The sequence below is a fragment of the Cucurbita pepo genome, chromosome 12 (assembly GCF_057944985.1).
Source record: "Cucurbita pepo subsp. pepo isolate OVF chromosome 12, ASM5794498v1, whole genome shotgun sequence".
NCBI lineage: Eukaryota > Viridiplantae > Streptophyta > Magnoliopsida > Cucurbitales > Cucurbitaceae > Cucurbita > Cucurbita pepo.
The window spans coordinates 9,557,141-9,581,119 of NC_141809.1; the positions used below are offsets into that span (position 1 = coordinate 9,557,141).

The 23,979-nt window shown below is 35.6% G+C and overlaps 2 protein-coding genes across 7 annotated transcripts; both read left to right on the forward strand.

Annotated features, from left to right (window-relative positions):
- The first annotated feature begins 683 nt into the window (after nucleotides 1-683).
- Nucleotides 684-9,960, forward strand: LOC111784556 (RGG repeats nuclear RNA binding protein A). 4 transcript variants are annotated; one of them, XM_087129073.1, is made up of 7 exons: nucleotides 684-1,122; nucleotides 1,650-1,935; nucleotides 2,025-2,090; nucleotides 2,303-2,435; nucleotides 2,582-2,737; nucleotides 9,017-9,073; nucleotides 9,541-9,960. In XM_087129073.1, the coding sequence occupies exons 1-7, from the start codon at nucleotides 921-923 to the stop codon at nucleotides 9,736-9,738; spliced, it is 1,098 nt and encodes a 365-aa protein (XP_086985199.1). In that variant the 5' UTR covers nucleotides 684-920; the 3' UTR covers nucleotides 9,739-9,960. The 4 variants fall into 4 exon arrangements, with proteins under 4 accessions (XP_086985199.1, XP_023520984.2, XP_023520985.2 ...); XM_023665216.2 differs by lacking the exons at nucleotides 9,017-9,073; nucleotides 9,541-9,960 and adding exons at nucleotides 2,852-2,911; nucleotides 3,761-4,181 and having other exon boundaries at nucleotides 686-1,122; XM_023665217.2 differs by lacking the exons at nucleotides 9,017-9,073; nucleotides 9,541-9,960 and adding exons at nucleotides 2,855-2,911; nucleotides 3,761-4,181 and having other exon boundaries at nucleotides 688-1,122.
- Nucleotides 9,961-11,211: 1,251 nt separating this feature from the next.
- On the forward strand, nucleotides 11,212-18,156 carry LOC111784558 (uncharacterized). Of its 3 annotated transcripts, none has more exons than XM_023665222.2 (15): nucleotides 11,212-12,020; nucleotides 12,110-12,192; nucleotides 12,798-13,775; nucleotides 13,934-13,994; nucleotides 14,086-14,148; nucleotides 14,796-14,859; nucleotides 14,955-15,048; nucleotides 15,274-15,357; nucleotides 15,458-15,547; nucleotides 15,669-15,696; nucleotides 15,875-16,399; nucleotides 16,473-16,534; nucleotides 16,671-16,780; nucleotides 16,864-16,956; nucleotides 17,694-17,954. In XM_023665222.2, exons 1-15 carry the CDS (start codon nucleotides 11,606-11,608, stop codon nucleotides 17,818-17,820), a joined length of 2,877 nt encoding a protein of 958 aa, XP_023520990.2. In that variant the 5' UTR covers nucleotides 11,212-11,605; the 3' UTR covers nucleotides 17,821-17,954. The 3 variants fall into 3 exon arrangements, with proteins under 3 accessions (XP_023520990.2, XP_086985512.1, XP_086985513.1); XM_087129386.1 differs by having other exon boundaries at nucleotides 11,214-12,020; nucleotides 16,864-16,951; nucleotides 17,694-18,156; XM_087129387.1 differs by having other exon boundaries at nucleotides 11,215-12,020; nucleotides 12,140-12,192; nucleotides 16,864-16,951; nucleotides 17,694-18,156.
- The last annotated feature ends 5,823 nt before the right edge of the window (nucleotides 18,157-23,979 follow it).

Genomic DNA, 23,979 nt, shown 5'->3' on the forward strand with positions numbered 1-23,979 from the left:
ATGGAATTACAGGGGTAACACAAACTTTTAACTCAACTGTAATTACGAAAACTCGGGAAGGATCGACTTGCTTGTAATGATTATATCAACAAACTCAACTTGTCTTAGAGTGCTAATTTATATTCTCTTATTTCGGTAACACTTTGGCACTCCATCTAGGGTGGTTCTAATTTTTCAAATCTTTTAAAAAAATTATTTTAAAGGTGTATATAGATGTTATGGGAGAGGTACACATGTAACTACACCATCGTTATTTGGTCTCCCATGCAATCGCAACACACTATCTTGTGGCTTTTCTATGCAATCCTAGGTACATGGCGTGGTTCCAACTTCAATGAAATAATGAGTTTGTAAGATCAATGATAAAGAATATCTACGAACTACTTCCAAACATGGTTTTCCTTCCTAATGAAATTCACTAGGAACTTGGTTATATTCAAAGTAAACCTATCAAACAATCAACATGACGGACATTAAAAGTTAAAAAGTTTTTTTTTTACTTTTTTTTTTTTTTTTTTTTTTATTTCTTTTGGATAAATAATACCCAAGTAAAAAAAGTTGAGGTTAAAATCCTAAAAAAATTTACCAAAAGAAAGAAAAAAAAAAAGAGGTAAATTTAGTAGGACGGCGCAGGAATATGTTGGAATAACAAAGGTTGGAAGGACGCAAATAAATTGAGGAATTTAGGTCAAGTGTTGGTTTGCTCTTACTCACTCACGTTGGTCACTCTTCTATTGCGGCTAGGGTTCTTCTTTTTTTCTCCATTTAACTTTTTGTTTTTCTACAACATCCCTGTTCTTTCTTTTATTATATTCATGGAGCTCTTGTTAAGATAGCTTTCCTGGTCGCCTTTCTCGGAGTGGAATTTCCTGTTTTTTGAGCTCTTTTTTGGGGTATTTGGTTTCCAGATTAGTTTGGAAATGGCGACCCTTAATCCTTTTGATTTGTTGGGGGATGATGACGCCGAGGACCCCTCGCAGCTAATTGCGGCTAAGCAGGTGGCGGCAGTAACGGCACCGCCGCCCAAGAAAGGCTCTGCTCAGACCAAACCGGTGGTTTCGCCGTCTCAGCAAAATAAGCCTGCTAGTCTTCCTTCCAACCCTCTACCACCTTCTCAGGCTGGTAATATTCTTCGTTTCTAAATCTCTGCTTTGATTTGAATATTGATCCTTTCATTTCTCGCTATTGGTTGTTTGAATTTACATTTTTCAGATGTAGTTTATTGTTTTTCTTCTAGCTATTTGGATTTTTGCTCTAAAACTAAGCAAGAGTGATGGGTGGTAGCTGTTTTTAATTCCGTGGAAGTATTGAATTTCCTTTTTCTGCAAACAAAACCTTATGTTATCTTACTATGATGTGTTTTTTGTTTGTGATGATTTTTTAATTATTTGAATCTATCGGTAAAACCTTAACTTTACACCTTGCTGAACTTGATGACTGTTTATTGATTTGGACTCTTTTGCGGGAACTTGGTAGTCTGCAATCAATTTTTCGTTCTTATGCTTGTCCTGCTTTTCTTATAATTTTGTCGTCCTGTTAGATTATAGTTTACCAACCTACTGTTTCTCTAATCATTGGATTCTTATGAGTTTCCATTGGTTGAATTACCCATTGGGAGATTGAGATGGTCTTTTTCTTGCTTTGAGTAGTAAGAGAATCAAGGAATGAAGGCAGTCGTGGAGGCCGTGGCAATGGACGAGGTGGAGGACGAGGATATGGGCGAGGCCGTGAGGGTGGGGGCTTCAATCGTGACTTTGCCAATAGTGACAACACTAGTGCACCTGAGGATGGAGAGGCTGGAAAGACAACTGAAAGGCGTGGATATGGTGGGCCTCGTGGTCGTGGTGGTCGTCGTGGTGGTTTCAATAATGGAGAGGCTGCTGATGGGGAACGCCCTCGTAGAGTATTTGAACGCCACAGTGGAACTGGCCGTGGGTTAGTCTGTTTTTTAAAACCTCATTTTACTCACTCCTGCTGTATAATTTACACTGTTTTGATGCTTTTTTCCTGATTTTTATTCCTAGAAATGGATACAAACGTGAAGGGGCCGGTCGTGGAAATTGGGGAAGACCAGCTGACGAATTTGCTGAGTAAGTACACGTATATACCCTCCATCATCGTGGATGTTTTTTTCTGTTAGAAGGCCTCAACCATATAAAGTGAGTTTGGCCAGCCTCATTTTTCTTTAAAGTGGGGGCGGGGTTATATTTTTATGCTTGTGTCATTATCTCTCTATGCTAATAAGCTTATTTTTCTCTCCTTGATAATTAGTTGTACCTTAAAAGTTCTGTTTTATATCTAGGGTACCAGAGGAAGCTGTTAATGAACCTGAAAAGAATGTGGGTGATGAGAAGCCCGTTCAAGAGGAAGATACATCAGGTGTCAACACGGAGAACCCTGCTAAAGAACCAGAGGAAACAGAACCAGAAGACAAGGTTAGCTTTACTATACTCTTAAAATCATAAATCTGATTCATCTAACAAAATTTGATTGCATATTAGCATGGTGAGCTTTGATTATGAACTCCGTTCTACTGTTTCGCTTTATTTTTAATCTAGTTTACTCTTTTATTCTGATGCAGGAAATGACTCTGGAGGAATATGAAAAGTTGCTTGAGGATAAAAGGAAGGCCCTCATGGCTCTAAAAACTGAGGAGAGGAAGGTGGATCCCAAAGAATTTGCATCCATGCAACAACTTTCAAGCAAGAAGGAGAACAACGACATCTTTATTAAATTGGTACGCACTTAATCCTCTTTTGGAGTTGATTATCGATGGGATCTGATGACACTTAGCTTCTTGGTACATCTAATGAGAATTTGACCATTTCATGTTCTTCTGTTACTCCACTAGCAGGGATCTGAGAAGGATAAGCGAAAAGAAATTGCAGATAAGGAGGAGAGAACTAAGAAGGTATTATTGCCTCTTCTTATAAACGATTTCTGCCCATTAAATTGTTTACTCAGGTTTGATGTCTAGAAAAATTCTAAAAGTCTTAGGGCAGCCTCCAGCCATTGTCTTTGTGAGGCTGAGTGAGGCTGAGTGTATGTCTTGATCCATAAGCCTTATTTTAAACTTAAAAATCATATAATAACATAACAATATTGTAAAGAGAAAAAGAAAAATTTCAATTGTCTTTCAATATGCATAAGTTTCCATGAGTTAATCACCTCAAAATGGAGAAACAAAATTGGACCAAAATCTTGCCTTGCCCTCAGAAGATGGAAAAACAATGCATCTCAAGACCCTACGAGCCTTCTTCCAAATTGTTTTGAGGAGTTAAAAGAGCAAAAGACAATGAGACGAAAATGAAAATAGTAAATGAGGTAAGGAAAAGAAAATCAAGAAATAGAGAAAGAACTGACCTTTTAGCTTTCCCTCATCTGTTACCACCCCAAACACTTTTTCCTTCCACAAATGACGGACAAAATTATGGCTGTCTTTTAGTGTGACCTCTTGCTTTTTAGGCATAAAGTAGTAGGTTTTTTTACATAAAATTTTCTGTAAAGTCAATTATGCAGTGAATTATATGCCTCATTTAACTTACCTTTTAACTTAAGTTTAACCACACAACTTGCTTTCCTCAAGGCTTATGTTTTGAAAACATAGATGTCCTGCGAGGACATAGGATGCTTTTTATTGGGTCTATTTGGAACCTTCATCAAGAAATTTAATTGATTCTAGAATTTAAATATGAAAATATGAAAATAGACCTTGTAAAAGGTCAAATTACTAAATTTTCTTTTGTTTTCTTGTTTTTAGTCTTTGAGTATTAATGAGTTTTTGAGGCCTGCGGAAGGAGAGCGACACTACACCCCAGGTGGGCGGGGAAGGGGTCGTGGTCGTGGTTCAAGGGGAGGATACGGTGGCAGCTCGATAAGCAATGTTGCAGCCCCATCCATTGAGGACCCTGGGCAGTTCCCGACCTTAGGTGCGAAGTGAATTTCTCTATAAATTTTCCCTTGAAAAACTGTGTTTTTTTTTTAATCTGGGGCAGGAAATTGACTAGAATAACAGTCGTGTGTCCTGTATCAAAATGATTTTCATGTTTTTCTTCTGGTTTAGGTGTAAATTGTCACAGTCTTGTATTTGTCCTCGTCTATTTTCCGTTGTGTGTTCTCAACTGTTGTTTCAGACTGTTTGGCAGATCAAACTATATATTTATGAGTTCCTTCGTCCCTCACAGAGTATTGTTTACTTCCCAAATGGGGCATGTTGTTGTTGATTTGTTGCCATTCATGGAATTTTTCTGTTTGTGATACAGATAGTGAGCTAGTTTGTTCTTTTTTGAGTTGGATCTGAATTAGTGGATTTAGTCTCATATTTTTTGTGCGTTGGAGGGATGAAAAGCAGTGGAATTTAGAATGAAGAATCAACTCTGAGCGAGTTGCGCACTGTGACAACATAATCTAGAGAAGCATAGTATCTAAATAACATGTTTATAATCTACTCGTAATCCATATAAACTATTTGTTAATCATGTTTAACTTCAATAAACTATTAACATACTCATACCGCTTTACAAGTCAAAACTTGAATTGAAACTCCCAACAATTATTTACTTGTATTGATATTTTTGCCTTCATACTTAAAACTGCTCTTAATTTGATCAATGCCTTCCAAATTCCTCCAACAAATCCTTTCATAAATAAGAATTTTCATTCAAATTTGGTCCTTATTTTTAGAATATTTATGCTCTTTGCTACCATTATTTAATGGATAAAATTTAGTTCCAAAATAATTTATGCCAAATAAGAATTGAACATTTCGTTTTTTCTTAAGAATTGAAGACTTTTCTAGTGTGTTTTTATCCATAATCTTGATTCCATATACATTTCTCCTAACAATTTTAGGGTCACTTGTATTTAAAAGAATGGTGTTTTGGTTACTTTTTCAAGTCATGTATAGGCTCCGAACTTCATTTGGCCTCAAATCTTTCTATATTGTGATAACTTTACTTGAAATTTTAAATGTATCATTACCTACTTTAGAATATGTAGGTGGAGGAATGTACTCTATCATATTGTTTGTCATTGTAAGAACTTTGTATCGATGCAATGTATAACCTGTAGTATAAGTGTAAGTGCACTATCTCTCATCGAAATGTTGTGATATTGTGGCTAAGTGACATGGTCGAGCTTGTTTTCATTAGTTGTCTTGTTGTGGTATTATTTCTATATTTTTTTTAAAGTGATGGTCCTTCCTAAATTCAGTCAAGACGAGACCACCAAAACCATATGTTTTCATGTTTTATTGGCTTGGTGTTGTTCTATTGGTTTTCTACGTGACATCATAGGTGATGGTTTGACTTTTATTGCGTGAGCAATTTCTTGAAGAATGGGATCGGTGGGACTAAGTTTTGGTGTAACATAGAAATTATGTCTCATATCTTAAATTTATTTAATTTTACTTTGGTTAATTGACTTTTAGTTTGGATGGAGATATCTAGTGATTTATACGTTTTTGGCTTGCCTACCGGATATTGACAATGCTTATGATTTACAAGAATATTTTCCTATTTCCGCTTTTTCTTTCTTTAATGATTGCTTATCGTATTGCTGAATATAACGACAAAAGACAATAAAGGAATTATAAATAGAGAGGAAATGCAAGTGAAAGGTGATAAAAGACCTGTAATACAAAGTTGATAGCGATCCCAACATCAACAAAATTATTGATAATGCAACTTTTTTATTGTATGAAATTATTTAATACTCATTTTATAATGTAAATAATAATATTATGATATTATTCCACACGAGTGATCTAAGGAAACGAAGAACGCAAAGTAAATTATACGTTTAAGATTTGGTTGCGCCCATTCCTTGCACGTACACACACTACCGTATGTCACTAACCCATTGCGTCTAGGGTTTTCTCCTGCTTTCTACCGCGTTACCATTTCGTTTCCCTTTTCCTTTCTCTCTTTTTACAGATCCCCTTCGTCTCTCGTTCAGAGATTCATGGACTTCTTTTTAACCTAGGATTTCGTGGTCGCCTTTCGCGGAGTGCAATTCCCTTTCAGCTTTTCCGGTATTGGTTTCAACCTAGTTCCGAAATGGCGACCACCAATCCATTTGATTTGTTGGGAGATGACGACGCCGAAGACCCATCGCAGCTAATTGCGGCCAAGCACGCGGCGGCGGTTCTGTCTAGGAAAGGTTCTGATCATCCACAGGGCAAACAGGCGGCTGCGGCAGCTAAACAGAACAAACCTGCTAATCTTCCTTCCAAGCCTCTTCCACCTGCTCAGGCTGGTCAGTTTCTTCGTTTTCTCATTGCAAGTTTTGGATTGTGGAAATGTCGGGTTGATTTGGATGATTGATCGTTTTTTTTCTTTCTTTTTTCCCTTCACAGTCTTTTTTGATTGGTTTTGCATTTCCTGATGTTGGTTTGTCCGCTTGTTTGCATGGTTACGTTGTTTGCGCCTATGGAAGAGTGCGAAGTCTCTCCTGATGATGCTTTCTTTTTTTTTTTTTTTTTTTTTTTAAATATATATATATATATATATATATATATATATATATATATATATATATATGTTCACGTATGGGTCATTTCAAATCAGCCAAAATGTCATAAGGTATGATTGCTTTTATCTCTGATACGGTTGTAGAATGTAATAGCCGGCTAGGATGTAGAACGGGAGGAAAGAACAAGGATAAAGGATGTACAAGAGAAATCTCCATACATGTCTACTTGTGAGCGCTAGTTAGAAGCTCCCCTAATGGCAGCAGACAATACTCCCTATTCCTGCGTAATTCCAGGCTAGAACAGTGCAAGGTCGGCTCCCCACTAGGCACTATCAAAGCTCCCTCATTAGTTCTCTTTATTGTGTCACGGGCCCTAAGTGAGTGACATTGCAATCTTACGTGCTAATTAGACCCTTACTAGTCGAGGTGAGTTCATAGTTAGGGGTTCCCCTAACCGTCAGGTAAAACATAGCTAAGGCTCACTAATAGGTCATGCATATCATCTTCTAGGGCACATAACATTTAGTAATTGCCGTTAACCGTATGGCCATATTAATGTCATGCTGACGTTCTCTACTGTTGTCACGTTGACGTCATTAGGAACAAGGAAGTTGACTCAGCTCTCAACCAACCAGATAGACCTATGAGGACAGCTCTAAGGCTCACAATTTATATCAATGATGAAGTTTTATCTCTATAAATTTTAAGGCTTCAGATAGGTTCAAAGGACTGAACAGATTCTTCCAGGAACTATTCAATTGGTATAATTTTTTGGTTCTTTTTTATGAGATCCAATTGGTATAATGTACGCACAAGTTGGATTGCAATATGTTATGGTTGGTTATTGATTTGTGCTCTTTTGCATTATTTTCTTAATGAAATGTTGTTTTCAATATTTACCCTGAAGAGGAACTTATACTATTAGATTTCTTTTGTCATGAAAATTCCATTGTTTTCTCAAGAAATCATGTTTTGGAGAGCCAAATTGTAGGAAAGGCGTGATGAAGTTAACTGTATGAAGGAAATATTTGCATATACATCCAGATCGTGGACTGTTGTACAGATCTGCTTGGCCTCATTATTGCATTCGTGAATTTTCCTGTTTCTTGATATAGAACATGAAAGTTTGCAATCAATTTTTTATTCTTATCTCACGCATAGTCTTGCTTTTTTCATCCTGTCCATATTACAATATAATTTGTTAATGGTCCATTCATTAACCTATTGGGGTCTTATGAGTGCCCCACCCAATTGGTATGAATTATCCATTGGGTAACTGAAAGAATGTTTTCATACTTTTGAGTAGTAAGGGAAGCAAAGAATGAAGGTGGTCGTGGAGGTCGTGGTAGTGGGCGTGGTGGAGGCGGATATGGATATGGGCGAGGCCGTGGCAGCGGTGGCTTCAATCGTGAATTTCCCTATAATGATTACTCATTTAGTAGTAATCCGGAAGATGGAGAGACTGGAAGGACAACAGAAAAGCGTGGTGGATATGGTGGACCTCGTGGTCGTGGTGGCCGTCGTGGTGGTTTTAATAATGGAGAGGCTTCTGATGGTGAACGCTTTCGTGGTGCATTTGAACGCCAAAGTGGAACTGGTTATGGGTGAGTGTTCTTTTTTTAAAACATCAGTTTACATAATTCATCTGTATCTTTGTCTCTGTTTTGATATTTTCAGCCTGTTTTTTTTAACTTAGAAATGACTTCAAGCGGGAAGGATCTGGGCGTGGGAACTGGGGAAGGTCAACTGACGAATTTTCTGCGTAAGTACATGTCTACATTTTTGGAAGTTTCTGTCTGTTCCTTTTTGTTTCCTATAAACTGAGAGGCGGATGTTGCTGGAAGTTTTTAAACATGTGCAAACTCTTGTATGCTGAGAGGCTAGTTTATTTTGCATACAGGGGTGCCGAGGAAGTTAACGAAATTCAAAAGAAGGTAGGTGATGAGAAGCCTGTTCATGAGGACGATGAGAACTCTGCTAAACAATTGGAGGAAAAAGAACCAGAAGACAAGGTTTGTGTCTTCAGGTTTTTTGGTAGCCTTCTTTCAAACTTGCAGCCTACCATTTCACTTGTCATTGGTTTTTCTTGTGGATTGAATATAAATTTGTACTTTGCTTGCTTACCAAACCAATGAATGCATTTAGAATCCAAGTTGTAGATTTGCTTACGAATAGGCTTGGTGGGCTTTGATGATGAACTTCACTCTATGTTCAACGTGATTTTGATTCTACCTTTTACTCTTTTCTTTTATCCTGATGCAGGAAATGACTCTGGAGGAGTACGAAAAGTTGCAGGAGGAGAAAAGGAAGGCCCTTCTGGCACTAAAAACTGAGGAAAGGAAGGTAGATCCTAAAGAATTTGCATCCATGCAACAACTTTCAAGCAAAAAGGACAACCAGGACGTCTTTATTAAATTGGTACACTTACTTTAATCTTCCTTTGGAGTTAAAATTATTTATTGCTCTGATGACCCTTGGCTCCTTTGGTATATCGGATATTGACTTAGACTTGGCCGTTTAATCTTTTCATTTGTTCCACCTGTAGGGATCTGATAAGGATAAGCGTAAAGAAATTGCAGATAAGGAGGAGAGAACTAAGAAGGTATTTCCTCTCGTTTATTACATGATTTCTTGCCCATTTCATTGTTTTCTCAAGTTTAGTTTAGTTTTCAACTGGTGAAAAATGTTCTATTGTGATGCTTCTTAGTTGAATTATGTGTTTTAGTTGTTGGTTTAATTTACTCGTATTACTTTTGCGGATTCACTCTCGTATTTGGAACAAAGCTTAAAAAAGAGGGAGTTTGGGGCTTCGGTTCAACATCTTAACTTGGGTTTATTTGGTTGTGATGGGGAAAACTGGGTGTTGGGGGTTTCAATAATGAGATTTAAGAACTTGGCTAAGAAATTGGTTCATTTATAAAAGTTTTACTCAACTTGGTTCTAAACAAAATAATATGTCCATGATTGTAACTTGAATTATGTGTTGCAGACTTAATAGAGTAATGTTTTCCATATCATAGAAGGAACAGACCTTGTGACGTTAAAAAAGTAATTATTTTTTTTTTGTAGTCCTTGAGTATTAACGAGTTCTTGAAGCCTGCTGAAGGAGAGAGACACTACATGCCAGTTGGTCGGGGTAGGGGCCGGGGCCGTGGCTCAAGGGGAGGTTATGTTGGCAGCTCGATGAACAGCTCAATGAGCAGCAATGTTGCAGCAGCGCCCTCGATCGAGGATCCAGGTCAGTTCCCAACCTTAGGTGGGAAATGAAATTCTGAATAAATTGGACTCGAAACTGTGAATATGGTTTTGGGCGTTCTGTCTTTGATTTGATGTGGGGTTCCACAAAGAGTTCTACTAAGTTTTATTTGTTTAGATGTAAATTGTGAAAGCCATGTATTTTTCCTTTTATCATTTTCCATCCTGTGTGCTTTTCAACAGTTGTTTCGGATTTGCCATATCCAACTATTTATTTCATTTTACCTTATACCATATTCTTATTCTCTGTTTCCAAAATGGGTTTTGTGTTTGGCTTGAATGAAGTAAATTAAATTATCTATTTAATTATTTCCATGCCCAATGAACAAATTAAATGATACTTCTTGACACAATTAAATACTAAATAAAAGACTTAGTACAAAAACCGCCCCTCTGATTACAGTCGCAACGTTAGAGGACCACGACAATAGAATGAGAACAAAGTCAAAGATGACGAGAAATGGCAGCCACGAGGAACAAAAACATCAAATCAATTGTAGAGTAGCCACACCTCTTTGATGCCAAATTGATAAAATAATCCTAATGTCTAATGTCTAGCCCAATGATCCAAGCTTTTATTGATTCTTTTATTGTTGAAGCAAGAGCGAATTCGGGTTTACTTTTTACATACTAATTTATTGGTATTTATAGTCTCTCCACATATAAAAAACTCAACTCTTCAATTGCCCACTAAAAGAACTTAGTGGGTTTACTTTTTACATACTAATTTATTGGTATTTATAGTCTCTCCACAGAAAAAACTCGAACTCTTCAAATGCCCACTAAAAGAACTTAGTGGCCATGATTGGTAAGTTACTCCCCGCTTTCAATGTCACTTTTGAAACTCCAAATGGTTTTTCCTCACTTGAATCAACTTGTAACACATGAAATGAAGGTTGAGCCAATCCTATCCAATCTTATGAATGAATAGTGAATACTTGTAGAATCTTCTTAGTCTTTGATCGTGCAATAGGTACAGTTGGAACATTTGAAACACTATGATCCTTATAAGTGGTCTTCAAGGAATACCGCTACAATGCTCTTTTTAAACTCAATCCTTTCCATGGCTTAGAATCAAACTGATATAAATGCTGAAATTTCAAAGAACACACACAACTCTCCCGATTAATAAATTTACAATTTGATACTCACAACAATATTTTCATAATACAATATAAATCTCTCTTTTAAGAATAAAAGGAAGAACTTTGAGTGACAATAGAAAGAATTTTGAGGATGCTAAAGGAAAAGAGTGGCAAAAATCATGGCCAATTTTGAGATTTTTATTTTAAATTTTCAAATATAATATTACACATGATTGTTTTATTTTTAAAACAACTAAAAAAAAAAAGCCAAACTCCACGTGTCATGTCATAGTTTGATTGATCATAATAACAACTAAATTATCACATGATTGGTACTCCATTTTCTTCTAGCTTTTAACGTCAATTAATTAATTTGAGATAAGGACAAAAAAAAAAACAGAAAAGGCGGGAATTCTCCCTTCAACTCCAAACCGCCCGAATTTCTTTGGATTCTTCATTTCCCGCCCCTTTCGCTTCACTCTCTACCCTCTTTCTAGCCCTAATCTCATACTCTCTTTCTTCATCTTCCTGCAGATCTTTGCCTCTGATCTTGGTTCAACCAATCAATTTAAGCTACTACAATCAATCATTTGTCTACACTTTAATTGCTATCCACTCATCGCTTGGAAGCTTACTCTTTCGTATTGTTATAGTTAACATCTTCAGCGCCAGGTGAAAGCTCCTTTAGTTGTTGCGGATCGGAGGCGTTCGGATTTTGCTTCAGTCAACAACGCTGAGATATGGGATTTGGGAACTACGGTTTGTTGTGTAATTGATTTTATTCTTTGTGAAGAATGGCTGATTACAGTCTCCATAGCACTGTGCAACTGCAAAAAGCTTGGTATCTCTTCACGATATTGCTGGATATTGGTCGCCCTGCTTCTGTGGAAGAACTCGCTGTGAGATGTGAATTGTTCCGTGCTACACCAGATTTTGTTCGGTATCTATGCCAAATATCCGGTTCTCCTATTTGTATAGTGGATGATGCTCTTGTTTTCATTTCCATTATTGCGGTCTCTGCCGTGGGGCGATATTTTTCGAAGGCGACTAATGGATGGGGTTTTTTGAGACGAGATTTTGGAGTTCTAGAGCCAAATAGGTTCTGGGGTAGAGATGTTAAAACGTACTTTCGGAAACGGAAAAGATCAGTCCTTGATTCTGAAGGACATTTCCATGGAAAAAGGATCTTAACTTCAACTTCTGGAATTGGTACGAGTTTAGGGTTTGTTTTTTGTTTTCTTTATTTGCAATTCCAATAGTGTTTTCCTGATTCATTATCTTAGTTACTGTATTCATAGTCCGACCAAAGATGATTGATGGTGTTGTAGGGAATGAAAGTTGTCTGTCAATAACAAGAAGGATTTCTCATAATTATGCTGAGGTACTTTTCCAATTTCTCTGTTTCAATTCCTTCTTCAGATAGGTTTTTAATGTGCAACCTCTGAAAATTTGGTTGACTCCTGTTGTTTATATGCATTTATTCTGCTTACGGACCGAGACACTTCTCTTTTGTTTTAAACTATGAAACTGTAAATTTCTTATGAGTGATTAAAAAATGTCTTCTTAGCTACATGTTCTTTCTTTGTTTCTTCAGGTTTGGAATATTTTTTACTTCGCATAGTTTTATGTACAAATTAGATGGTTCAATCTGGTGGATGATCATCTCTTCTATCGTTATTTCTTACTTTTCTTCTAATAATGAATATTCATCTGATTTGGGGACTTTGATGCAGTGAAACAAGTATGAATTTTATTTATATTGAGCTTGTTATCATGGAATCGCTTCTAGTTTCATTCTTGTATTGTTACATGGTAATGCAATAATTTAATCAATCTCATAGTTTTGTGATTAGCTTGGTCTTTAGTTTATTTTTATTTTGTTTTTAGTTCTACAACTTAACGACTTTGTGATGCTTGAGTTCGGTTTGTAACTTTCAGTTTGTTAAATGCAGAACACAGCTGACTTTTTTTTTTCCCTGCATAAAGGTACCTGCTAGCTATGTGACTCTCACCAGTTCAAATTCGCTTACAGTTGATTTGCCTTTCGAAAAACTCAAAACTGGACATTTTGATGTAAAAATTGATGAAGTGCCCTTCTCTCTTGGTTATGCTAACTCTCCAAACCTCTTGATGAGCCATACTAGACAAATGGGATCTGATATCGCTGTTCAAGCTAGTAAAACTTTGATTAAAGATGATGCTGGGCCTTTAAGAGATAAGGAACACGACCGCCACATGCACGAAGTCCAAAAAGACCCGAATATGCCAAATTTAAGGCACTCAGACAGAGGAATGTCATGTAACCTTGTTCTTTCTTTGAGTCCACCGTGTAGCTCCACAAACACACCTTCTTATGACAAAAACCACAAATTTTCTTGTAAGTTGGGAAACGCATCAGCATTGTGCCGTGGAGATGACATGCTCCCTTATGTCCAACTACACGTGGTTGACGATAGGACTTGCACTAGGCACCTTTCTAATATTTCGGAATGGGAGCTAGAAGATGAGAAAAACAAGATTTGTGAAACACGAAATTTCTCCAAGTACACTAGAACAATAGAAAACGATCTTGTTCACCTGGAAGGGCATGCAGTAACGGGTGAAGTACAAATAAACTTTCTAGACTTGAGAAACCCGGTAACTATGTCAAACATGGATGGAGATAAAATATCCAGGAAAAACTTAACTCAGATTTCCTGTTCCATACCTGACCAACCATTTATTGAGGAGCCACCTGTCAAGACCTTGGGAGAAGTTGATGGATCACAAAAATGTACTTCATCTCCTGAGAAAGTTCTCATGGGGTCAGCAGTGAATAGGGAGGTTTCTCATCCTCTCAAGCAGCAAAACCGATATGATAATGATCATAAACTGACGTCTAAGGTGCAGAAGTTCAAGAAGATTTCAAATGGGAATGTGCACATTAAGAAACCTCCTTTGGACTCGACCAGTCCATCTTTGGAAGTAAGTTTCTCTAACTCTCGTTTTGCACGTCTTTTGAAGCTATCTACTTTGATTTTAGGGGTCATTGAGCGAAAATGGATGCTTGAGCTAAATGTGCAATTGGCTATATATGATTGAAGTAGCAAAACAAGTACCTAATGATTGATCTGTTGAAACAGTTGGAGAAAACATTGTTTCCGCAGTTTGAGTCTTTCATTATCGAGGAAGAAGAAGGTTCTGGTATGCAGCTTCCTTTGCTTGTCTCTCTGAGTGGCAGATTCCTATTTCTTCTCATTTCCACTGGTTCTAATGATGTTTAAAACTTATTCAGGTGGATATGGAACCGTTTACAGGGCTCAAAGAAAAAGTGATGGGATACGGAAAGCTATCAAATGTAAACCTGATTTACTTTTAGGCTACTTTTTAATCAGTTGCCAAATGGTCTGAATGTTTACATGTGTATATATATTGGAAACGAAACAGATGTTTCTAACTTGCACAAATGTCACCAAGGGAGTAGTTAGAAAAGAATTTTCTAACTTGCACCAGGTCGCTGCTGTATACAAGTTAACCACAAACAATAAATTCTAGTTCTTTTCTTTCGCATTGAATGTTCTATTGTTTCTCTCTAGTCAAGAAGTCCATTGGAGCTCCAAACTATGACCACGTCCTTATATGAGGAATTGTCTAAATATGACTACTTTTATGCCTTCGTTTATTGTTCTTTTATGCGGGGGGTGGCTATGTGCATGGTATTATGGTTTTTTCGATAAATCATTGAACAATAGCAAAAGCATGTTAGGCTCAATAAGAAATTGGAACTTGGAAACATGAGGGCCAAAAAGTCACGGGAATGTGACCATTTCATGGTAAAGAAAACTGAATTTTTATTTTGTCGGTTCATTTTTATCACATCTTAAAGATTTCCAAGATTAGTTCTATATTTAAACTCAAGTTAGATTGTTACTCACACTTTGGATGCAATACTGTTCTTTATTGAAAAATGAAAATATATGACGTGTTTCATATTCACACTTGCAGGTCCCCATGTTAATGCTCACAAGCACAATGTAAACAACGAGCTAAAAATGCTCGAGCGGTTTGGGTATGTATATTAGGAAGAAACATTATAACATTCTCTTTGATTCACGATAGTTTTTACAAATTAGAATATCATATTGAAACCATTTTTTCATGCAGGGGAAGGAACTTCATAATTAAGTATGAAGGGTCCTTTAGTAGTGGCAACAACGAATGCTTAATTCTAGAACACGTAGAACATGACAGACCTGAGGTAATTTATTTGCAATTCAATTATAATATAATTCTGAATTATTTTTGACGTTACTATTTTGGGCTACTAAGTCGGTTAGTAATGTGGAAAGTGTACACAAAATAATGCTTTGTAGTTTTGTGTGATTAATTTTAGTTCTTGGAGGATTGGTGCCCTGGAAAGTAGTTACACCATCTAAATTCTCTCAAACTCAAAATGAGGTCTTTATCTTGTGTTAACATGTAGGTCTTGAAGAAAGATATTGATATAGTTCAACTACAGTGGTACGGTTACTGCTTGTTTAAGGCCTTGGCATATCTGCATAAGCAGGTGAGGTGCTGCTATAAGTAGCTGTGCATGAATGGCAAGGGAATGGAAATTTTTATAGAGTACTCAGCCCAAGTCTAACCACTTTCTTTGACAATCTTAGGGAGTCATGCACAGAGACGTTAAGCCTGGAAACTTCCTGTTCTCAAGAAAACAGAACAAGGGTTACCTCATTGATTTTAACCTTGCCATGGTTGGTCCCTGTGTTTCATTTGCGATCTTACATTTAGTAAAATTTTCACCTCCATTGACTGAACGTTAATTGAAATTCTAATATTCTTTGATGTTCTTTTGTCCACTATTTTCTTTCTCAGGATTTACGGCAGAAGTACTCCATAGCAAGTAAGCTTCTCTGTGACACTTCGTGCCCTTTTTGGATCATGTTCAAAGTTCTTCACTTGCTAAGGAAGAAAAAAAGAAAAAAAACTTTGATGTTTTCTGTCTTGTTGGCTGTACAAATCTTTGTTGTTATCATTTATTTATTCGTTTGATTTATAATCTGATCAATCATTCCATTTAGGTAAATTAAATTCAAGTCATCATGCATCTTCGGATCATGTTCCTGTTCCTCATCCTGTGTCTGGTTCAGCCGTTAAAGACGAGAATAATTTCAGAGATCTTGCATCTCTCAGCAAAAGAGAAACAGGAAAATCTAAGCAGACTTGGGAGCACAATAAGAACTTGAAAAAGAGAGTTTATGTACCCTTGAAAAAATATCCAGATATGCGTGGTGGGAGTGCAATAAGAAGCCAGGGTGCAGATGGATCTGGTATAACCTCTGCAAAGGATGTAACAAGTGTTAGGACGTTTGCCACAGAAAATATGAGGGAGCCTCTTCCATGTCAAGGAAGAAAGGAACTGCTAAGTTTGGTGCAAAATGCATTACGAAATGCGGACCAGGCCACCCAAAATAGTTCCGATCTACGAAGGAAAAGGATAGCTGCTCCTCCAGGCAAGGAAGACAATAAAATTATACATCCAAGCCCAATGTTGGTCCATTGCACTGGCATTTCTGTAGCTGGTTCTAGGGTACTAAAAAGTAAAGGTTTGTAGATGAATGCTCCACTTTTGAAGTATTTGGATGTTATGATCTTTCTCTAAAGTAAAGTTACTTCCAGGAGATGCAAAACGTAAAAGAGAGGGTTCTTGTGCTGGGACGAAGGGTTTTCGAGCTCCAGAGGTATCCTACTTACTGTTACCTTGAAACAAATTTCATTTTACTCTTATGTAGTTTTGTGTTTTTTTGGGTCATATGTAACCCATATTCAATTACTATTGTGTTCGGGCATTCACCATCAACGCATGCAATTGTGTAGGTCCTATTCAGATCCCTACATCAAGGTCCTCAGGTCGATGTCTGGTCTGCTGGTGTTACTCTTCTCTATCTAATGGTTGGAAGAAGTCCTTTTACTGGAGACCCTGAACAGTAATATTCCAAATATCAACCACAAGTTTTTTCATATTTTATTGCAGTCCAGTGGCATTTCTGACTTGTATAAATCATGCTAGGAACATAAAAGACATTGCTCAATTGAGGGGCAGTGAAGATTTATGGGAGGTGGCTAAGTTACATGATCGTGAATCCGCATTTCCAGGGGTAGGGTATATCTTCTAATATCTGCTAACCTTCATTCTATTTTACAATGACTGTTTTTTAAAAGGCCTTGATTATTAATTTTCTAGCAATAAATATATCTAGATTTTGGATTTTCAAATTTTAAAAACTATCCTAACCGTTATCATATTGTGAAGCACTTGAAACATTATGATAATTGCTGCGATCAAGTATCATTAAAAGGCTTTTCTATACTCCACGTGAATCTTGGTCGTCTTTGTTGTTGGTATTAAGCAAGGAGACCTCTCTCGTTCCTTGTCTCAATGCATCTCACTGAGATCTGCATTCTTTTCCCTTTTAACACAAATCCTCACTATTCCTCCTCTTATAAACAAGTTTTCCTCTTTAGCTATCTCATTTCCTTGTCTTTAGTAACTGTGTAACTTATTCTTAAAAACTGTACCTTCCACCCCGCCCTTATGGTCCAAAGAGCTTTCAATCTATGCCCGACCTCTGTATGGCTTGTCTTTCGTATAGATTATACAGGCCAATATCATGATCGGATAGTGAGCCAGTGATCTTTTGGTGGGTTGTCGACTTGATCTGCTAGTTCATCGCATCTAACCATCCCTTGAAACATTACCATGCCTCTGTCTATTAGTCTGATTCTTCATATATTCACTTGTTCATTCATTTTCTTAAGAATTCTTCTCATGAGATAGTTCTGATAGACTGCTCATAAGCTTATCCTGGTTCATTAGTGAAGGTTTACTTTATGTTGCAGGAGTTGTTTAACATCAAATCCTTCCCAGCTATGGATTTGCAAAGTTGGGTTAAGGTTCACACAAAGCGACCGGATTTCTTCAAGCTCATCCCGAGGTCACTCTTTGATCTGGTGGACAAGTGCCTAACAGTTAATCCGAGGCAAAGGATTACTGCAGACGAAGCTCTAAGGCATGAGTTCTTCAACTCATGCCATGAGAAGCTTCGGAAGCAGAGGATACTCCGACGAGGTTCTAGTTTGAACTCTGCTGATGTCTTGGGCGAATCGAAAGCGGTTCAAGGACAGTCATTTGAGCTTTTAAGATGAGTACCATTTTATAGGCTTTTTGATATTGAATGCCCCCCCCTGTTTTTGAAGCTGTACATGTGTTTAGATGTTACTGAATGAATGTATGTTGATGTCATTATGTTGTTAACTTGTTACAGAAAATATAATTAACAGAAGGCAATATGCAATATGTATATATAGTTTTGGATGAGTCATTCCCGTAGCTATACCAGCCAGCATAAATAACCAAGTTTCTCGAGTAATTTCTTTCTATTCACTGTCTTATCTTTGTAAGCATGCCTCAATTATATATCATCTGGATAATGAGTTCTTAAGGTTTTAGTTGTTTATGGGTTATTGATATCGTCAACCTTACTATTTACAACATGTGTGATCCCTGGTTTATTTCTAGCACTGTTTTGTTGTTATATATAATGTTTACATTGTTATTTAGAAATTAAGGGTTTGTAGCCAATAATTATGTAATCAGTTTGGTAGTGTTACTCAGTGCTATGTTGTGCGTATTTTGAATCATAAGAAAAGAATTAAGGTCCTCCACTAATGCTGCTGCTTCTATTATGATGGGATCACTTCACCATGTTCACATCTGGCCAATTACTCCACCAGATCAAGTAGTAACTCCTGAAATTGAAGTAGTTAAGCAAGCATGGATGCATTCAGACTTGTGCCGCAATTATATATAATTTAGTTGTCTTCAGGACACCCACCTTGTATAATGTATTTTTGACAATATGATGGTAAGATTCTAAATTGGTTGAAGAGGGGAATAAAACATTCTTTATTAAGGGTCGGAAGCTTCTTCTTAGTAACGCTTTTTAAAACCGTAAGGCTGACGACGATACGTAACAGGTCAAAGTGAACAATATTTGCTATCGGTGAGTTTGGGTTGTTACAAAGATATTAGAGTCAGACACTGGTGGTGTGCCAGCGGGAACGCTAGGCCCCCACAGGGGTGGATTGTAAGATCCCACATCGGTTGGAGAGAGCAACAAAATATTTCTTATAAAAGTGTGGAAATCTTTCTCCAGCAAACGCGTTTTAAAATTGTGAGGTTGGTGACGATATGTATCGGGCGGAAGTGGACAATATCTGCTAACAGTAGGCTTGGACTGTTATAGCTAGCACATGTCCATACGTAAAACAATTCTTTCAACCAAATAGTAGAGCCACTTGGTTGGCGTAGGCTAGAGTTACTACCGAATTTGCTCCTCAAATTCCAATTCAACCTTCCATCCATCAACTCTATGATATCTATGATATCAATGATATCAATTAAAACAAAATGACCCCAAAAATAAAAAAAGGGAGCGATAATTGGATTGATGATAAAATAGAATCTTGGGTTTGATTTATGATAAAGAAAGAATTCTTGGTTCAATTCTCCACCTTTAACGACAGAAAAAATGATTGATCAAATTCTATCGAATCTGACTCATAGTAATCATTTATCAAAGAATGACTAGTTATTAAATGATTGAACAATCGAGAGTAATTGACTTACCGACGATATTTTAATAGGTAAGTTAACACCTTAGATGACGAAAAAAATCATCGTATGCCCCCAAAGATAAATTATTACGATCTTTTTTTTCTTTTTTTTTTTTTTCTTTTCCCAATCCATCTATCGTTTATTGTTTAAAATTCTTGAATTAAAAATCACTTGTAATTGATTTCCTATAATTATTGATTATTCTAGAAAAGTAATTTCATATCTATAATTAGGCTAATAATTCATTAGATTACTAAATTTTAGTATGTATTCAATAAATTCTTTAAGATACCATGATTTCATAACATATTTGAAAATTATTTATATAAATGAAAATATATGTTAGTTATAATGTTAATTTACGGGGTAAAATAATTTAATATTTTCCAGATCTTTCATTTTCTTGATCTCCATGTTTATCCCTCCCGATCTTTCCTTTGCCTTTGTATTTTCCCCTCCATTTTTGATTCTTCTGTTCACAAGTTATTTTTTATTCATTCTAATCAATTCTTAATATTTTGTTTTAAATGGTTAATAAAGGTGACGTGATTTCTTAACCCTCATAAATTTTTTTTTGGCATTTAATCTTTGTCTATTTGGAGAGGTTCATGGTCTAGAATGTGTGTTAAGCCAGTCAAATATTTACGAAGCATGGATATGTGACATATGTTATACAGTGCAAAGAGGGACTATGGTATGGGTGATTTGTATGTCACTGGTTCCATCCGATCTACATTAAGCTCGTTTAAGGGTTTATCCTGTTGCTCCCTTTAGAATTTCTTTAGACTATTACAAATTAGTTTAAGAACCTCCCCGAAGATTTAGTTCATTAAAATTATACAAGTTGTGGGCTAGGGGTCTACATTGAACCTGACAACCCAAATTATAAGGATTGAGTTGGGTTAATTTTCTGAAACCGGAAAATCCAAAACAAAAGTTTCAAAGAATACAATATCCGCTAACCGTGGATTTGAGCTGTTACATATAATTAAGCTTACCCGATTTTGTCATTAACATTAACCTAAATAAAAGTCATGAATTTGTTAAAACATTTATTCTCGAGTCAAAATTGAAAGGTTTCAATTTTATATTGATGACTCTTACACAATAATAACATCAAACTTTAATTAACGATTAAGGATAGTAATTGTTAGTATTATTTTGGAAAATAGTTCGAGTAGGTTGTTGTTGAGACATATTTGGGATGTTAGAAATTTCAAAACTTTCCTGTAGAATTAGAATTATTGTGTAATATCCTTGAAAAATAAAAAATGAATAGGTACGAAGGGACTAGAAAACAACTAATCATATTAGTCTAGAACCTCAGGATATTCCTAATGAGCCGAATAACAAAAACTAATGAACCAAAACATCTTTGACTAGGCCAAACAATGAAAAACTAGGAACTTACAGAATTAGAACCCAAAGTCTAGTAGAATCTAAATGCCGATATGTGACGGGTAGGTATGTAATAAGATATAAGAATGATGTAACAAATGTGAATGACATAAAACTTATAAATAAACCAAGAGCCTACAATTGTAACACCCTTATTTGTCTATTGAAAATAGGGTGCCGATGCATGCATGACGTGATTAATGTGTGCAAAAACCATCCATTTAAAGTATTACATAAAAAGGTGACATGGACAACTAACCAAGGACTACCAACAAATAAACATAAATGCGACTATGCCAACACTCTGTTCTATGGTCTTCATTGCGACGCCATAACGGTATATGAGTGTCTTACATTTACTAAGTCAATCCAAAAATGAAAATGATGAATAATTATTTTTGCATCAACTTCTAATATTTTTACTTGTTTTGTACGTCAATTTCCAAAATCGCATTGGAAAGTGACGATTCTTAATTATCAAGAAGACGTAGCTCTAATGGCCTATTGCAAGTCGAGAAACGACGATTTAGGTAAATAAGAGTGTTGCACCATGACAAACTATTCAAGAGAAACTGGTGGGCATGTGACACCTGAGTAAATTAAAGGAGGAGTACATGAATGAATCGAGACCACATCAAAATGAAGATAGGATGACTAAGGAAGCCTTAAAGGAAATAAAAGTTATTACCTATTCCAACAAGGTGCATCTTTCTTTTTAGTGGCTCAATCACACGAACTTCATAGTTAACATACTTTGTTTGGAGTAATTCTAAGTTGGATGACGTCCTAGAAATTTCCCTCTGATACATGTGAGTGAGGACAAAGCATGTTGAAACGACTCTTGTTAGTTTGTAAAGATAGTTTTCACTGTTAGAAGCAGGAGTAAGTGACGTGACTATGTAGCGGGAGAATGCTGGAGCCATATCATATTTGTTAGCACGATGGGATAGTTTTCCTCATCTTTTCCTTTATTCACTATAAAATTTCCTCAACTTTTATGTCATTTTCTTTTATAAAGATTGGTCATAAAATTATATATTCTGTTTAAATAAATTGAATGCATTATTACCTAATTTGATTTTAAAGAGATACTTAGTACAAAATGGTTTTTTTAGGAGTACCAGTATGAATTCCAATTAGTATGTCGTCACAAAAACCACCCAAAGTGTCAAAAAAGATAAGAAAACATATACATAGATAAAATTTAATCCAACACACTTACACTTACAATCACACCATGATTTGTTAGGTTCTTGTTAATACTTAATTATTGAAATCATCTCCTTTTAGCTCCTCAAATTGCATATCATTTAGCTTCTACTTTTTGGGTGCGACAAAAGCATAAACCGACATCAGAACAAAAACAATCAGGTCCTCCACATTCATCATCGAAGTTGCATGCGATTTGTGTTAAAAGGCTTTTCTTTGATACCAGTGGTCGCTTCCCTTCAACTTCAACTGTAATATAACATCATGTTTGAATCTTTTGAATCATTCATTAACTATTGAAATATTAACCTTCAAAGAGGTTCAAAACAAATAAAGAACGAAGAACTAGAAATTTTACCCGAACGAGACACAACCAGTAGTATCATCACAATAATGAAACCCATCTTCATGCTAAAGATCTTTGTCATATTATCCTTTGTATTCGAAATTTTTTGAATAGTTTGGTGTGATGGTTAAGTTTCTTTCTTGCCAATCCATTATATAGTCATCTCCACATTATATTAGGACACGAATTAAATAGAATATTTTTCTTGATGCGTATGCTAAATATATAATAATATTTCTATAATTACAAAACTACAAATAATTAATATTGCTATTAAATAAAAAAGATTACGATCCTTTCATCTACCTTCCTTTTTCAAAAAAAAAAAAAAAAAAAAAAAAAAAAAAAAACTCTAGCTCCAAATAATTAATATATATGTAAATGGCATGTGTTTAATTTTACTTTCCATGAAAAAAAGTATGTGTTTGATTATACTTTCCATATATAAGTTTTTAAAGATTATACAAATATAGTTCATCATTCCTAAAAAAGTTAAATACAAACTGATTTTAGACACATAAAAATAATAATAATAATAACATTTTCACTGGTTTAGCTCTCCAATCTCGAGGATTATCTTAAAAAGTGACAATTCTTAATTATAACGAAGGAGAGCCTCTAATAGTCCATTGCAAGTCGAAAGATGATGATTTTAGTATATATATCGATTCTATGCCAAATTTCAATGACACCATCTTTTTTTTTTAATAGATCTAAGTGGATGTAGTTGATGGCTTTTCTTAAGTTCAATGGTTGATGTTGAATTTTAAAACTCTATAAAATTTGAAAACTATAATATACAACTTATACTAGATTGTTGTTCAACTTCTATTTCGACTTATAAAAAAAAATTGTAGTTTGAATGTTTAATTAGAAGTTTTATACTTTTAGTTCAAGAGTTTAGGAGTTCAGAATTTTTAATCGAAGAATTCCTGATTGAATTTATTCTCATCTGACATATTTTTAATATAGTGGAGCATATCCTTCCGTTCAAACAAGAATACAGATAGGAATTCAATGAAAATTTATCGCAACAATATTGTTTTGGTGCAACTTTAATAACAATCTTGAACATGCTTCGTTCAAGGTGTTTTGGCTAGAGAATAAAGTTTGGCTTCAAGAACGATGCAATTATTGGCACTGCATTTGGGGTGTTGATGAGAATGGTTTTTCTTTGTATAATACTTTTTTTTTTTTTTAACAACAAGTATAATTGTATTTGATGCATAGAAAAAAAAAAAATTGAAATTACTATATAACCCAAATTAGACTTAAATGTTAGTATAATATTAAAAAAAAGTTAGGAATTTCTTTTTATTATAAATCAACAAATATTCTTCAATTACCCAATAGGGTAAAGAGAGGTGAAGGCTTAAAAGGAGTTAGATTAGGTAGACTTCTTTGGCTTGGCTCGACTTGACTCAGGTCCGTTGTGGCTCGACGACTCCAACAACTTAAAAATAGTTTAGGCAGTACAATCCATAAATATTTAATTTGGGAACATTATCCTAACCGTTTAATAGACTTCATCGTGATATCATCATCGGTACGAGTGT

Bases quoted from the DNA above. Each gene is read 5' to 3' on its own strand.
- LOC111784556 (XM_087129073.1), top strand. From the start codon at position 921: ATGGCGACCCTTAATCCTTTTGATTTGTTGGGGGATGATGACGCCGAG. The intron at 1,123-1,649 runs GTAATATTCTTC...TGCTTTGAGTAG, and splicing joins TCTACCACCTTCTCAGGCTG to TAAGAGAATCAAGGAATGAA. The intron at 2,436-2,581 runs GTTAGCTTTACT...ATTCTGATGCAG, and splicing joins AAACAGAACCAGAAGACAAG to GAAATGACTCTGGAGGAATA.
- LOC111784558 (XM_087129386.1), top strand. From the start codon at position 11,606: ATGGCTGATTACAGTCTCCATAGCACTGTGCAACTGCAAAAAGCTTGG. The intron at 13,995-14,085 runs GTATGCAGCTTC...AAACTTATTCAG, and splicing joins CGAGGAAGAAGAAGGTTCTG to GTGGATATGGAACCGTTTAC. The intron at 15,697-15,874 runs GTAAGCTTCTCT...CATTCCATTTAG, and splicing joins GCAGAAGTACTCCATAGCAA to GTAAATTAAATTCAAGTCAT.